The sequence below is a fragment of the Octopus bimaculoides genome, chromosome 3 (assembly GCF_046866305.1).
Source record: "Octopus bimaculoides isolate indiv1 chromosome 3, ASM4686630v1, whole genome shotgun sequence".
Lineage (NCBI taxonomy): Eukaryota > Metazoa > Mollusca > Cephalopoda > Octopoda > Octopodidae > Octopus > Octopus bimaculoides.
This window is the reverse complement of record NC_142930.1, coordinates 79,407,731-79,422,766: the sequence shown is the minus strand read 5'-3', so window position 1 is coordinate 79,422,766 and position 15,036 is coordinate 79,407,731. Positions and strand designations below refer to the sequence as shown.

At 33.3% G+C, this 15,036-nt stretch overlaps 1 protein-coding gene and 1 non-coding gene across 2 annotated transcripts in view; both read left to right on the top strand.

Moving 5' to 3' along the window:
- Positions 1–2,811: 2,811 nt before the first annotated feature.
- The window catches only part of LOC106882086 (calpain-5), a gene marked incomplete at its 5' end in the record, with an annotated part of 42,174 nt that continues 29,949 nt past the window's right edge, over positions 2,812–15,036 (top strand). Inside the window, 2 exons of the mRNA XM_089348385.1 lie at positions 2,812–3,035; positions 11,783–11,975. Coding sequence (XP_089204511.1) covers positions 2,812–3,035; positions 11,783–11,975 — 417 coding nt within the window. The remainder of the gene's footprint in view (positions 3,036–11,782; positions 11,976–15,036) is intronic.
- On the top strand, positions 4,935–5,133 carry LOC128247434 (U2 spliceosomal RNA). Its single transcript, XR_008263821.2, has one exon. It is a non-coding gene; the product is annotated as a U2 spliceosomal RNA (small nuclear RNA).

Genomic DNA, 15,036 nt, shown 5'->3' with positions numbered 1-15,036 from the left:
TATATATATATATATATATATAATATATATATTATATATATATATACATATATATATACATATATATATATACATATATATATACATATATATATATATATATATACATATATATATAAATATATATACATATATATACATATATATATAATATATATATACATATATATACTATAATATATACATATATATATACATATATATACATATATATACATATATATATACATAATATATACATATATATATACATATATACATATATATACATATATATATATACATATATATATACATATATATACATATATATACTATATATATACATATATATATACATATATATATACATATAATATAACATAATATATATATACATATATATATATACATGTATATATACATATATATATACATTATATATATACATATTTATATACATGTATATATACATATATATATATACATATATATATATACCATATATATATACATCATATATATATACATATATATATACATATATATATATATACCATATATATATACATATATATATATTATATACATATATACTATAATATATATATATATACATATATATATACATATATATATATATACATATATATATATATATACATATATATATAATACATATATTATATATACTTAATATATATATACATATATATATATATACATATATATATACATATATATATATTATACATATATATATACATATATATATATATACATATATATATACATTATATATACATATATAGACATATATAGACATATATAGACATACATATATATACATATACATATATAGACATATATAGACATACATATATATACATATACATATATAGACATATATAGACATACATATATATACATATATAGACATATATAGACATATATATATATGTATATACATATACATATACATATATAGACATATATAGACATATATATATATGTATATACATATACATATACATATATAGACATATATAGACATATATATATATGTATATACATATACATATATATACATATACATATATAGACATATATATATATGTATATACATATACATATATATACATATACATATATAGACATATATATATATGTATATACATATACATATATATACATATACATATATAGACATATATAGACATATATATATATGTATATATATATATATATATATATATATATATGTATATATATATATATGTATATATATATATATATGTATATATATATATATATGTATATATATATATATATATATGGATATATATGTATATATATATATATATATGGATATATGTGTATATATATATACATATATATCATCATCATCGTTTAACGTCTGCCTTCTACGCTAGCATGGGTTGGACGATATATATATATATAATATAGATTTAATCAAAAGATTAAATGTGGTACTTAAAATGTTTGAGGCACCAAAATTTGGTAGGGTAAAGTCTGTCATACCGGCCATGACGAAGGGAAATAACCCTGAAACTCGAGTCGCCTTTATATATTTATATTTATATATTTGATCCTTTATATTGAACACTCAATATTTCATCTACATTCAATACTTTATTTTGTGGTGCCATCCATTTTTATTTTATTTTATTTTATATTATATATTGTATATTATATTATATATTGTATGTTCCATATTCTATACCCCACATTGGTTCTGCAGGAATATAAATAAAACATAAAAAACAGACAGTGTTGGAACTCTTTTAAACAAAATAATATATTCCTCTATACACAATCATACAAAAAAACCACCTTTTTTGTATTTATTTTTACTCGCATATATATATATATATATATATATATATATATATATATATATATATATAATATTATTATAAAATCTGGTAATTAGTCATATATTAATTAATATCGACTAATTATCAGGAGGCCAGCACATCTAAAGAATCAAAGAGATTCAGAAATATTATCTGCAATCTCAGGGGATTAAGGTACATTTAAAAAAATAACGTGGACAATTAATGCGCTAGAAATAGATCACATCTTGTGTCTATTAAGACCTAAATTGTTCTCAACATGAAATATAGCAGCATACCAAAAACGTGAGCGGGCAAGACATTTAAAATCACCTAAAAAAGCATTATTAAACAGGAACTAGTTTCGGATTTAACAAATTCTTACCATTTGTCTATTCCTCATCAGCCTGATTTGTAATTTAACCGCAATCATCAGAATCGTATACAGAGTTGCCCACCGCCATGGGTGCGCGTGCATATGGTTCTGCTAATTACAGCTTAATGGTAAAATACAAAAGTCTTCGTTTTGGCGCGCTAATTCCAGGAATTTAGGTCTTAATAGACACAAGATGTGATCTATTTCTAGCGCATTAATTGTCCACGTTAGTGGTCGACGTTATTTTAATATATATATATATATATATATATATATATATATATATATATATATATATATATATATTAATAGAATTAAAGGCAATGCTATGCAAGTTTGTAATAGTCCTTATTACTAATATTGTTGATATATATATATATATATATATATATATATATATATATATATATATCTCCACAGGTGCTATTGTAGTCTGTTATGGCACTCAATATACTTCTAGAACTAGTAGAAATTGATAGAAAGAGAGCCTGGAACCGGCTCTGAGTTTTGAAGCTAAGTTCAATCATTCAAACATTTTGACCCCCTCCCTTCAATTTATAGTGTATTTGTAAAACTATATTTTAAATATTTTAATTTATTTTTGTCTGTTTCCAGGTAATTCCTGATCATGAAACACAAGACTGGAATTCTGAAAAACCTGAAGAATATGCAGGAATTTTTCATTTTCGCTTTTGGCGTTATGGTGAATGGCTTGACGTTGTAATTGATGACCAACTTCCAACTCGGAATGGCCAACTTCTTTTCATCCACTCCAAAGAAAGAAATGAATTTTGGAGTGCTCTTCTTGAAAAAGCTTATACTAAGTAATTTCCTCCTCTACTATAATATTAATTGCCTTTGATTAAACACAGCCAATTGTTGTATGATGTGAATATCTATTGGAGCTGCTGCTGTATAGTACTAATACTTGCTTTCATGCCCCCCTACAGGAATAAAGATTTAATTTCAGAATATAGAAAGGAAAACAAAATACAGTAAAGAATTGGGTCATCCCATAAATAATGCGTTTTTTTTCAATTGCATGAAGTAAAGTTGGAGGGGAACAGGATAAACTACCTGCACCAACTTGCTATAAAAGCAAGTAGTAATTTTTCCTTGTCCTTATTCTTAGTGCAAGTTTTGAAGAGTGCAGTTCAATTTTAGCAGTTATTTTTTCAAAGTTATGATGGAAGTGACAAAGGAGCATGTTTGGCATATTTTGCTTTATGAGCTGAATAAAGGTGGCAACGCAACAAAAAGTGTGAGTAATATTAATGCAGTATATGGGGATCAGACAATAAGTGTAAGCCAGTGTCAATGGTGGTTCCAGAAATTCTGAGCCAAAAACTACAGCCTGGAAGATGAGCCTCATCCTGGAAGATCTATAGAGCTCAATGAGGATGTTCTGCAAACCCAGGTGGAACAGAATCCTATCATAACTGTTGAGGAACTAGCAGAGAAGCTTGGATTTGGTCATTCAACCATTCATCGACACCTGCATGCCATTGCAAAAGTCAGCAAATTGGGTCAGTGGATTCCTCATAAGCCTTCCGAGTCTAATCAGGCAGAGAGAGTGAATGTGTGCTCTTCTTTACTGTCATGTCTCACGAATGAACCATTTTTGGACTGATGACAAGAAATGGATTCTCTATAAAAATGTCAAGTGCCAAAGACAGTGGGTAGGGAAAGGAGAAACACTCGCACCCCAAGCTAAAGATCTTCACCCACGTAAAGTGTTGTTATCTGTTTGGTGGGATATGAAAGGCTTAGTCCACTTTGAACTTTTAAACCCAAACCAACAACAAAGGAGATCTGCGAGCAGCTTGAGTCAGTGCTAGAAAAACGATCATCTTTGGTTTCAAGATGAAAGGTGTTCTTCCACCAGGATAATGCTCGACTACATACTGTGAGGATGACATTCCAAATGAGAAATGATGCTCCAGCCACAATATTCGCTGGACATTGCCCCATCTGATTATCATTTATTCTGAAGTCTTCAAAGTCATTTGGATGGAAAAAATATGAATTCTGTAGATGAGGTCAGAACAGTACTGGAGGAGTATTTTTTTTCACAGACAAGTGAATTTTGTAAAAGGTGCCTTGCAAGATGGAAGAGCATTGTAGAAAATGACGGCGAGTATATTTTAGATTAAAAAAGAACTTTATCTTAATTTTGAAAAATAAAGGAAGTATAAAAATGCCACATTATTTATGGGATGACACAATATTTACTTTCAGCTTTACTGTTCCTGCTATTTCTTCTATGGGTACTTTCCAACACACTTTCATGGCATTTTTTAAATTATGCATGTATTAACTGCTGACATTACATGTTTTTAACAAATAATAGACATATAAGCTATGTAGTTTTTTACATATAACAAGCAGTACCTTCAATGTATAGCTACTTTCTTGCTTCATTGGCACACCGTATTTCTTGCAAGTTTTACTCTGTAATATCAATGAATCATACTCAGTCTCTTTCTAGCTGTTGAAATTTGTGCTCCCAGTTTCACTGCCATGCGGTAACACATTTCATATTACACATTTCTTTTATTTCAAAACTGCTTTTCATTGTCTTCATCTGTTATCAGTCCAGTTAACTATATTCCTCACCTAATAAAAGGTGACTACTTTTCAAAAAGCATTCCATGTGTGTGTGGTGTATTATGTACGTATATATGTGTGTGAATGTATGTATGTATCTGTGTGTGTGTGTATATATATATGTGTGTGTGTGTGTGTGTGTGGCTAAGATCAAAGTGTATCATCTGTTCTTAGCCTAATATCTGATATGGTCCTTATTTGGGGCTATTGAAATTAAACTAACTTTTAGAATAAGGCAAAGAGTTAGGAACTTGCTCCACCTTTGCCACAGGTTGACATGGGATTGCAGTACATCAAGGATTCAGCCCATCTCTAATGTATATAATGGAGAAATTATACAAAAGGTATATATATATGCAAAGGTGCATGGCTTAGTGGTTAGGGCATTCAGCAGCTCAATTGCTGGTGATGCGTTGTGTCCTTGAGCAAGACATTTTATTTCATGTTGCTCCAGTTCACTCAGCTGGCAAAAATGAGTAGTACCTGTATTTCACACTTTGTGTCATGCTGAATCTCCCTGAGAACTACGTTAAGGATACACATGTCTGTGGAGTGCTCAGCCATTTGCACGTTAATTTCATGAGTAAGCTGTTCCATTGATCGTTACAGCTCGGACCCTCGTATGTCATATATAGATATATATTTTGTTTTTGTATTTGGTTTGCAAGATCTTTTATGTGAAATCGTGTGTTGAAACAAATTTTGTTGTGTCTAGGGAGAGTTATTATGCCAATATTATCAACACATACACACACACACACACACACACACACACACACACACACACACACTGGTTCAACTCTACTCTTTTATTATTAATCAGCTGGTTAAATATCCAACTAATCGATTGTTTGTTTAAGTTGGTTACACAGTAAATCATTTGTTTTGTTGTTTGTCAAAGCTCTTTTGTTGCTACTTGCAAACTTTTCAATGACTTTTGACTTAGTCTGTTAGGTGGGTTGTATTTATCTGCTTGAGATCTTGTTGTGTGCATACCTGCTTGTGTATGCATGTATGTATGTATGTGTGTATGCATGTATGTACATATGTATGTATTATTCTGCATATTCATGTGTCTGTGTATGTGCTTGCTTATGTGTTTGTGTGTATATGTATGTGTGTGTTTGTTTGTGTACTTCTGCTTCCTTGTGCATGCATGCTTGAGTGTGTTTCTGCATATGAGTTTGTGTGCATGTGCACATGTGCCTGTTGTATATATACATATAGACACACTCAAGCATGCATGCACAAGAAAGCAGAAGTACACACACAAACACACACATACACAAATGCACACACACATGAATATGCAGAAAAGTACATACATTTCAACACCATTATTGAGATCCAGTGCAAATTACAGAAGGCCTTCCACTAGCTTACAGAAAACAACTTCCAGGCTGGTTTCCAAAAATGGCAGGAATACTGGGACCAGTTTATTGTTGCACCAGGTGACTGTTTTGAAGGAAATGATGTTAAAACTTAGATAAATAAGAGAGGTGTACCATTATTACTAATTCCCTACATCCCCCTTTTAAGTTTTTCTCGAGAAGTGTCATTTTATTTAGCAATAATTTTTTATTCACCCCCACCTCCCTTTTTTTAGTTTTTTTCATACTATGTTATATTTTTTGCACTTGGCATCTATTTCCAGGAACTCTGTTTTCTTTCCCTCTCACTTGTACACCTGGGTTCAATCACCTGTAGTGGCGTTGATACTTGGAATGTATCTTACAATCATTCGATTGGTTCCTCTAACTTCTTTGGTTTGCCTTCCACGAATCTCTTTTTCAGTTGGTTCCTGTGTCTCTTTTGTATGCCTTTTCTACTTTTTACCCAATACATCATTTTACCTATGCATTTGGTAATCAAACATGTTCCTAATTATGTTTACCATTCTTGTATGCCCTCATATGCACCTTTTCACCAACTTTAAAGAATCTTGCTATGGCTTCCCTGACACTTTTTCTTTCCTTGCCAGATAGCAATTTATCAAAGGTTGATTTTACTTTCCTGGCAAGCATCAGCTCCACTGGTGAGCTACCTGCTGGTGTATTCGGATTTGGTGTCACATGGTACACTCTTAAAAATTGTTGTAGAGCTACCTCATCCGTGACTTCCTTATTCGATTTTCTAAGAGCTATTTTGAAGGTATCGACAAAGCGTTCCACCTGTCCATCAAATCTAGGATGGTATGGTACTATAGTTATGTTCTACCACAAAGTTTCATAAAAATTTTAAAAATTTGCTAGACACAAATTGTGTTCCATTGTCAGACACTATCTTGTCTGGGATGCCTAATCTTGCAAACAATTCATGTAAAAAATTTATCACAGTTGAGGAGGTTGGTTTTTTACACTTACAAATTTCAGGTCATTTCAAAAATCTATCAACTACTACTAAGTTGTAAGAACCATTTAAAGGACCAGTGAAATCAATGTGTAGTCTCAACCATGGAACATCTACTTTTGAACAATGTTTACTTTTTATCATGGGCAATTTTTGATTTCATTTTGGCTTACATACTGGTATTTCACTTTGTTTTACTGCAATTTTTTGTTTAACGTCCCTCAGCTGCATTTGAATCTTTGACTGAACCAGTTATATTCCCACTTAAAACGCTTATGGGCATATTCACAACTTCAATAGTTCCATCCACTCTGTGACAAATAAATTAAGTGAACTTTTTTGTTTGACCTCGAAATGTTATATTACATATGAATTTACGAAAAAAATATGATCTTTTTCCTGGAATACAATGTGCTACCTTTTTAGATTTAATTGATTTCAGCTTACCAACATATTTCCACATTTTTTCGTTTATAATATCACTACCAGTGTCCAGTTGCATTTTAACGCTTGAATTTCTGATTTTAGCCTTCATGAATTTTATCATTATATTGCCAGTTTCTTCCAATGACACTATTTATTTTTTTCTCTTTGTTCTGATGTTTTGTCATTTTTATATGTCCTATATTACCACAGCGAAAGCACTCTACTTTTTTAAATGGGCAGTTTTTCCTCAGGTGTATACCTCCACATGCAAAACATGGGATTATTTCCTGATTTTGGTTGTGTTTTTCAGAAAACACTTTATCTCTATTCTGATTATTTCACACTTGCTTTACTTGGAAACAATCTTTACATTTAGTTTCCTCCCTGTCGTGTCTTAATTTGACTATCCTTTCACATTCTTCTGACACTTGCTGTAGGGTTACATCCTGGTCTTGCTTCAGCCTTGCAAGAATTCTAGTTCTAATTTCTGTGTCCTTTTCAGTATTAAGTCTCTGTGTAAAAATCAAGCATTTGAACATATTTGGCATTAATTTGCCCAGCTTAAACTTCTTGCATTCCCTGTTTACTCTACCAGCGTATGTAATGTAATCCTCACCATTGTTTTTCTCTATGTTCAGACACTTCCAACATGTGTTGAACAATGAGCTTTTTTCACTGAAAATTTTACACAATACATCTATTGTATCATTAAAGTTTATGTCCGAAAGTTTTCTTGGGAGTACATAATTACTGTATCACTCATGTTCTGTTGCTGCCAGTTTTCTCAGGATTAACTGTGTTTTCATCTCTTCATTCTAACCTTTACATTCTTTATCAAAGATTTGCTCACATCTTCTGTAGTATGCTTCAAAGTTAAGTCCTTCATCAGGTTCATATTTGAAGTCTGTTATGGAGTTTGTGACACAGTCTGTCGAGAACACTTTTTCTGACATTCCTGATGACTTCAGTAATTGCAGCATTTATTGCTGCAATATTATTTGTTGTTGTTGCTTCTGTTGTTACTCTTGCAGTTGTATCTACCGCTGTTGTTGTTGGTGGTGTTGTTGCTTCAGCTGTTGTTCTTGCAGTCGTAGCTGCTGTTGTTGTTCTTTCAGTTGCTGTTTTTGCAACTCGAGTAAACCAGCCAACAAATTTTCCATAATTTTCCAATTTTTTTTGTAAAATTTTCATAACAAAACTTTGTGAGTTTATTAACTTCTCTTCAAGTTTCTAGTAACTCCATATGAATTGGTTTATCCTCATGGATTATTATAACACCCACTTCAGTATACAGTATATGTAATAAAACAAATAAAGACAAGATTATTTCTAACTGCCTATTACGTACTCTGGTACTTCACGTACTTCTCTTATAGTGACTAGGTTGGTTATTCTACTTGTCATGAGGGAGGTTGTACCATTATTACTAGTTTCCTACAACAATTATATAATCTTACATCCATCAGTATTTTGACAAAATTTACAAGTTTCCTCCATGTGTATTCCTGTTATGCAAATTACCTACACTATCAGCAAAGTGTTGGAATACATGCTGATAGGTAGTAGAAATAAATGAATAGAAATGAAGGTGGGTCTGAGGATGTGGAGGAAGTCATGCTTTTCCTTCATACATAGGCAGGTACACACCTGCACACACAACTGTTTACATACATATATAATCACAGCAAAGAAGAGAGAAAGAAGTTCTACAGACTCAGCACCAATAACAACACTAGGCGCAACAACAATGACTACAACAATAATAATAGCAAGAATATCAACTACAGTACAAACAACTATAGTCATAAATATAAAGTAAAAAATGTAGGGGTCAGTTCATTGACATGATTATAATATCAGCTTCAAATAACCAGCTCTCTGGCAGAAGATAGAGCACATGTTCATAAGAATTTCCATAGTCTTTAGTGAGCAACAAGTAGTGTACTGACCATACCTTACTCTTTCACTTGCACACATTAACCATCCCATAGACCATTACCTACCTACTCCCACGCACACTATATCATAGTTAAGCATCCATCCATATATATGTATATATAGCTACACAGACACACACACACACACTCGTCTGTGTACCTATGCACACATAGTAATTACATACACTCATATACAAACTCTTCCTTCATTATCACATTATTTGGCAACAAGACTTAAGTTACTACTACTCATCTTGCCTGAATGCATTCCCACCATTGTGTGTGAATGTTTGTTGGTTTTCACAAAACAATAGTTGATTACCCAGGTATACTAAGTAATTCTGTTGAGTCTAGTAAGTTAATAGATGTACATAGTTTGCAGTTCTAGAGGATACACATTGCATTCCATGGAAGAGTGCATTAAGTGTAATCCAGGCTAATTTCCTGGGCATTGTACTTCTTTGATCAGATGATTTTCAAGCTGCTTGGTGTATCACATTCTCCATTTTTATGTATCTTGTTATTTCTAGTAGTCACAATCTGGTACTCCATAAAAAAAAATGTTGCTGATACAAGCACAGATGGGGTATATACATAGGTAGATAGGATGGGAAGAGAGTTTGTATATAGGTATACACACAGTGATGTTTAGGTAGAAATTATTACTATATCATACTGAATGTAAAAAAAAAAACACACAAGGAAAGCATGGCTATTAATCCTACATCAATGTAAGGCCAACAGTGTACTAGTGTATATCCTCATAGTTCAGATAGTCCCCAGTCTCGTAATTCTGGAAAATTCTACTCTTATGGTGGGTACTGCAAATTCTTAATTCACTCATCATCATCATCATCATTGTTCAATATCTGCTTGCCATGTTGGCATGGGTTTGAAAGTTTGACTGAGGACTGGCAAGCCAGGATGCTGCATCAGACTCCAATCTAATCTGGCAATGTTTCCACAGCTGGATGCCCTTCCTAATGCCAATCCCTCCGAGAGTGTAGTGGGTGCTTTTTTTGTGCCACCAGCATGGGAGCCAGTCACATGTCACTGGCATCGACCACTCTCGACTGGTGCTTTTTACATGCCACTGGCACAGGTGCCATTCAGGCAGCACTGTCATCGGCCATGACTATGATTTCACTTAACTCAAAAGGTTTTCTCAAGCACAGCATATTGCCCAACAATTGAAGGGTACTTTTAAACGAGCCAGTTATGCAACACTGGCATTGGCCACGGCTACAACCTGACTTGGCTTGCCAGGTCTTCTCAAGCACAGCACATCTTCAAAGGTCTTGGTCACCTGTCATTGCCTCTGTGAGGCCCAACATTTGAAGGTCATGCTTCACCATCTCATTCCATATCTTCCTGGATCTACATATTCCATAGGTTTCCTCCTCTGTTAGGGTGTGACACTCATTACATTTATTAAGACGGTATCTACTATTAGCCAATATAATCTCTAAATCCTCATTTGTACTTGACTCACATGGACGTCTACCTCTGTGACAGTATGGTACATCTCAGTGCTGGATATTTCAATTTATAGCTTATCTTATGAACATCCAAATAATGGATCTATTCAGCCAATGAAGTAGAGTGCATAATCTCAGGCTGGAGAAGTGTTTTTGAAAAGAAAAGCATTGTTTCCCAAGATTAACTCTGGCACCTATGTAAGGTTTACTTCCATGGTGTGTCAATTTATATACTACATTTGTATACTACATGAAAGTTGAAAGCATGATAGGATATGAAGGCAAGGAAAGTTGGCAAATCATCATTAGTCATTGAGATGTTGAAAATATCCAGCGAAGTAAGACACACACTACATTTATATACTACATTTGTAAGTATGCAACACCTACCCATGGGATAATCTGCAGAAGTTCTGAAGTTACATCCAAAGGGTGGGGAATCAGGGCAAACAAGTTTGAACCTGTATATTTATGTTATATATGTACTGGTACGCATATGTGGATGTGTGTGTGTGGGGGTGTCAGTAAATACCACTGTATATGGTAAAGTTCCGCTTTCTACATTGCTGGTCCTCTGTATAATTCACTTATGTTTATTGACTTGTAGTGTTGATTTTGAGATCTACTCTGTGTGTGCATGTGTGTGTAACTCAGGAGAAATCAGTCTGTTTTATTAACATCATATGAAGTAGTAGCTTGTGTACCTCACCCTATGGACCCAATGTCATTTTGGAACTCACTCATAGATTTAGTATATTTTATTTTTATTTTAAGGTTGTTTGGAAATTATGAAGTCCTTGATGGTGGAGAACTTGCTGAAGCTCTGGAAGATTTCACAGGAGGCGTGTCTGATACTATGAACTTACAAAAAATGGAAGTAGCAGAGAAAATGGAGGAGAGAACAGCATTATTTGAACGCATGAAAAAAGAGATGGATCGTAATTCTCTAATGGCAGCCTCAATTCCTGTAAGTTGCAGTTTTGGTTTGTAGCAGTTTAAGGTTAATGATAATTTGGATATGAAACATATGAGCATGGTAGCACAGGTCTTTGTTGCTTTAGATCTATAGCTCCTTAAGAACCACATTTAATTAGATGCATAACAGCTTGTGTCTAGCTCATGCATTTACATCTGTGATAGTTTGAGTACATAATCTTTTGTCTAAGCTAGGCAGTTTGAATTGGCAGAGATTTAAGGTCCACAACAGCTTTGGTTTGCAGCAACTTCAGTCCATAGCAACTTAGAAGTTGTGGAGTTTTGGGTTCACAATAGTTTGAGGTCAATGATAATTCATGCTTTTGTGAGTGTTTTTATACTTATCTTGTGTTTGTTAAATGGAACTAAAAATTACAAACAAGATTTATTAGATTCATCTTCATGATTATCATTTTACAATCCATTTTCCTCTACTTGCATGGATTGGATAAGCTCTCTTCAAAACAGCTTCTGATTTCTTGTATTTCTTTGTCATCTCGTTCTTGAGGTTCATTCACTTGAGATCAGTCACTTCTTCCCATATCTTCCTTAAACTTTCTTTTTTAGAGGTTCCTTCCACATAAACTCTGTAGTTGTTTATTTCTATCATCTTTACCCCTGTAGCTGTTGATGATGATACTGTTACAACAATCATCAGTCATGTCACATTCCTTGATCGCATATCTGCTTGACAATTGCTCACCTAGGGCTTAACATCATCAACAACCAGATTGACTATGTAAGTGACTAGTGTGTGTCTTACTTCGCTGGATATTTTCAACATCTCAATGACTAATGATGATTTGCTAACTTTCCTTGCCTTCATATCCTATCATGCTTTCAACTATATATTTGTTGACTTCAATATCTTGTCCATCTGTTGATCCTTTGCATACATTAAGCAGCCTTCCATTAATATTTATGTGCCTCTCTTTGGTATCTGGAGTGGAGGAGTGTGACACTATTATTCCTTTCATTCTTTTCCCTAAACATGTATCATCACATTGCTTTGTGATCTAGAACATTTCACACCTCAGATCCGTCTGTCACAAACCTTTGGCTAATTTCTACTTAATAACAATGTCACATTATTTGATTGACTTTCTCTGATGAATAGGAAGTTTCATTTTTAGAAATAATACATTTCTAAATCTCTCAGAGAAATTTATGCAGTAGTGATACGATGAAGTAGTTGTATGCTGTCAACTTAATGTGACAGTCCCCTGAAGGGAATAATACTACTGTTGGTTAGACCTAGGAAGCTGCACCGCTTCCTGACAGCCTTGACACATTTCCTGTGTTCTTATGTTTACAAGGGGGAGACAAGCACCTCGACCCAGCTAAGCCTGCATCCAGAGACATGTTTCTGAGTCTTTGCTTGTCATCAGTCTGGAGTAGCATGACCTGCTAGTCAAAGATGCCTGTCAAGCTCTTGTAAACATATAATTCTAGTGAAATACATTCACTGATTTTAAATTTAGAGATAATACATTTCTAAATCTCTCAGAGATATTTATGCAGTAGTGATACGATGAAGTAGAGATTTAGAAATGTATTATTTCTAAATTTGAAATCAGTGAATGTATTTCACTGGAATTATGTTTACAAGAGCTTGACAGGCATCTTCGACTAGCAGGTCATGCTACTCCAGACTGATGATGAGCAAAGTCTCAGAAACATATCTGGATGGAGGTGCTTGTCTCCCTCTTGTAAACATAAGGACACAGGAAATATGTCAAGGCTGACAGGAAGCGGTGCAGCTTCCTAGATCTAACCAACAGTAGTATTATTCCCTTCAGAGGACTGTCACATTAAGTTGACAACATACAACTACTTCACCAAGTTTCATGTCTATATTATAAATTATTATTATTGCTGTTCTTGCTGTTTATTGTGGTCAGCTGTGTTTCACAGAGATCTGCTTAGAAGATATTATCTTTCTGGGTTCATTTGATAGGAAAAAGTTTTTTTTTTTTTTGTTCTTTGTATCATTAAAGATTTCAAATATTTAATCCTCAAGGCCGTTATCTAAGGTGAAATGGTTTGTTTGAGCAACATCACATTTTAACTGTATAAATATTTTTGTATGGTACCTTCACATTATTTATTTGTGATTTAAATTGGCCACAAATGTGTTAATAGGAGGAGGTATCAGCTATAATAGCAGCATCAGAAAATGCTCTGCTCCTTACCTTACTCTCACTCAGAATACTGACAACAACAAAGACATAAAAAAAAGGATAAAGAAAGAAAAGACAGTTATAAACATAACCAATTACAATTTGAGAAATGCTGTGAAAGAAGTGTTGAAAATACAAACTTAAATGACGATCACAAAAAGGAAAAACAACAACAATTCATGTTTTATTGGCATTGAAAATCAAAAAGCAAATATGAGAAAACTTCTGGCAAAAGGGCATAGAAGATGTATGACAAAGAAGACAGCACCACCTTATCTAAGGAGTTTACCCAAGAAAGTGTAAGGGGTAAGTGACATACCACTAGGGGGCATTCTTATGCACTTAGAAGAGGTGTCAGAGAGAGCTCTGGTCATATATGCTCTCTTAAAAAGGGAAAGGCACATAGAAACATAATCGTATTATTTTAGACCAAGCACTATACCTGTTTGCAAATGTTGCTGCAGTGCATGGCCAGAAGAATCATAAGGGTCATGGTCAGAGTCACTGATATGGATGCTGACTCTTGGTTCCTAGTCATTTTTGTAACCTGATACTAGCAGGTGATGAGTGTTGAGGTGAATTGCAGCAGCATGTGATCAGATAGAATCTGCTTGCATGGACACAAAGTCCTGATGACAAGGTTATCTCCCAGTTATACTCCACTGTGTGAGTGGACAAGAGGTCAATCAGACTAGTAGAGCAGGAAAGAAGGACCAGTTACATCATAGTAAAATCATCTGAGAGTTTTCTGTTCTGAAGACATAAAGCTTTACAGCATTATTGGTTGTAGCTCTGAGGATAACAAGAATGCAAAACAAACAAAATTGGTTCATTCTCACCAATCTATAGTAAAAGACACCAGAGACTAATTAG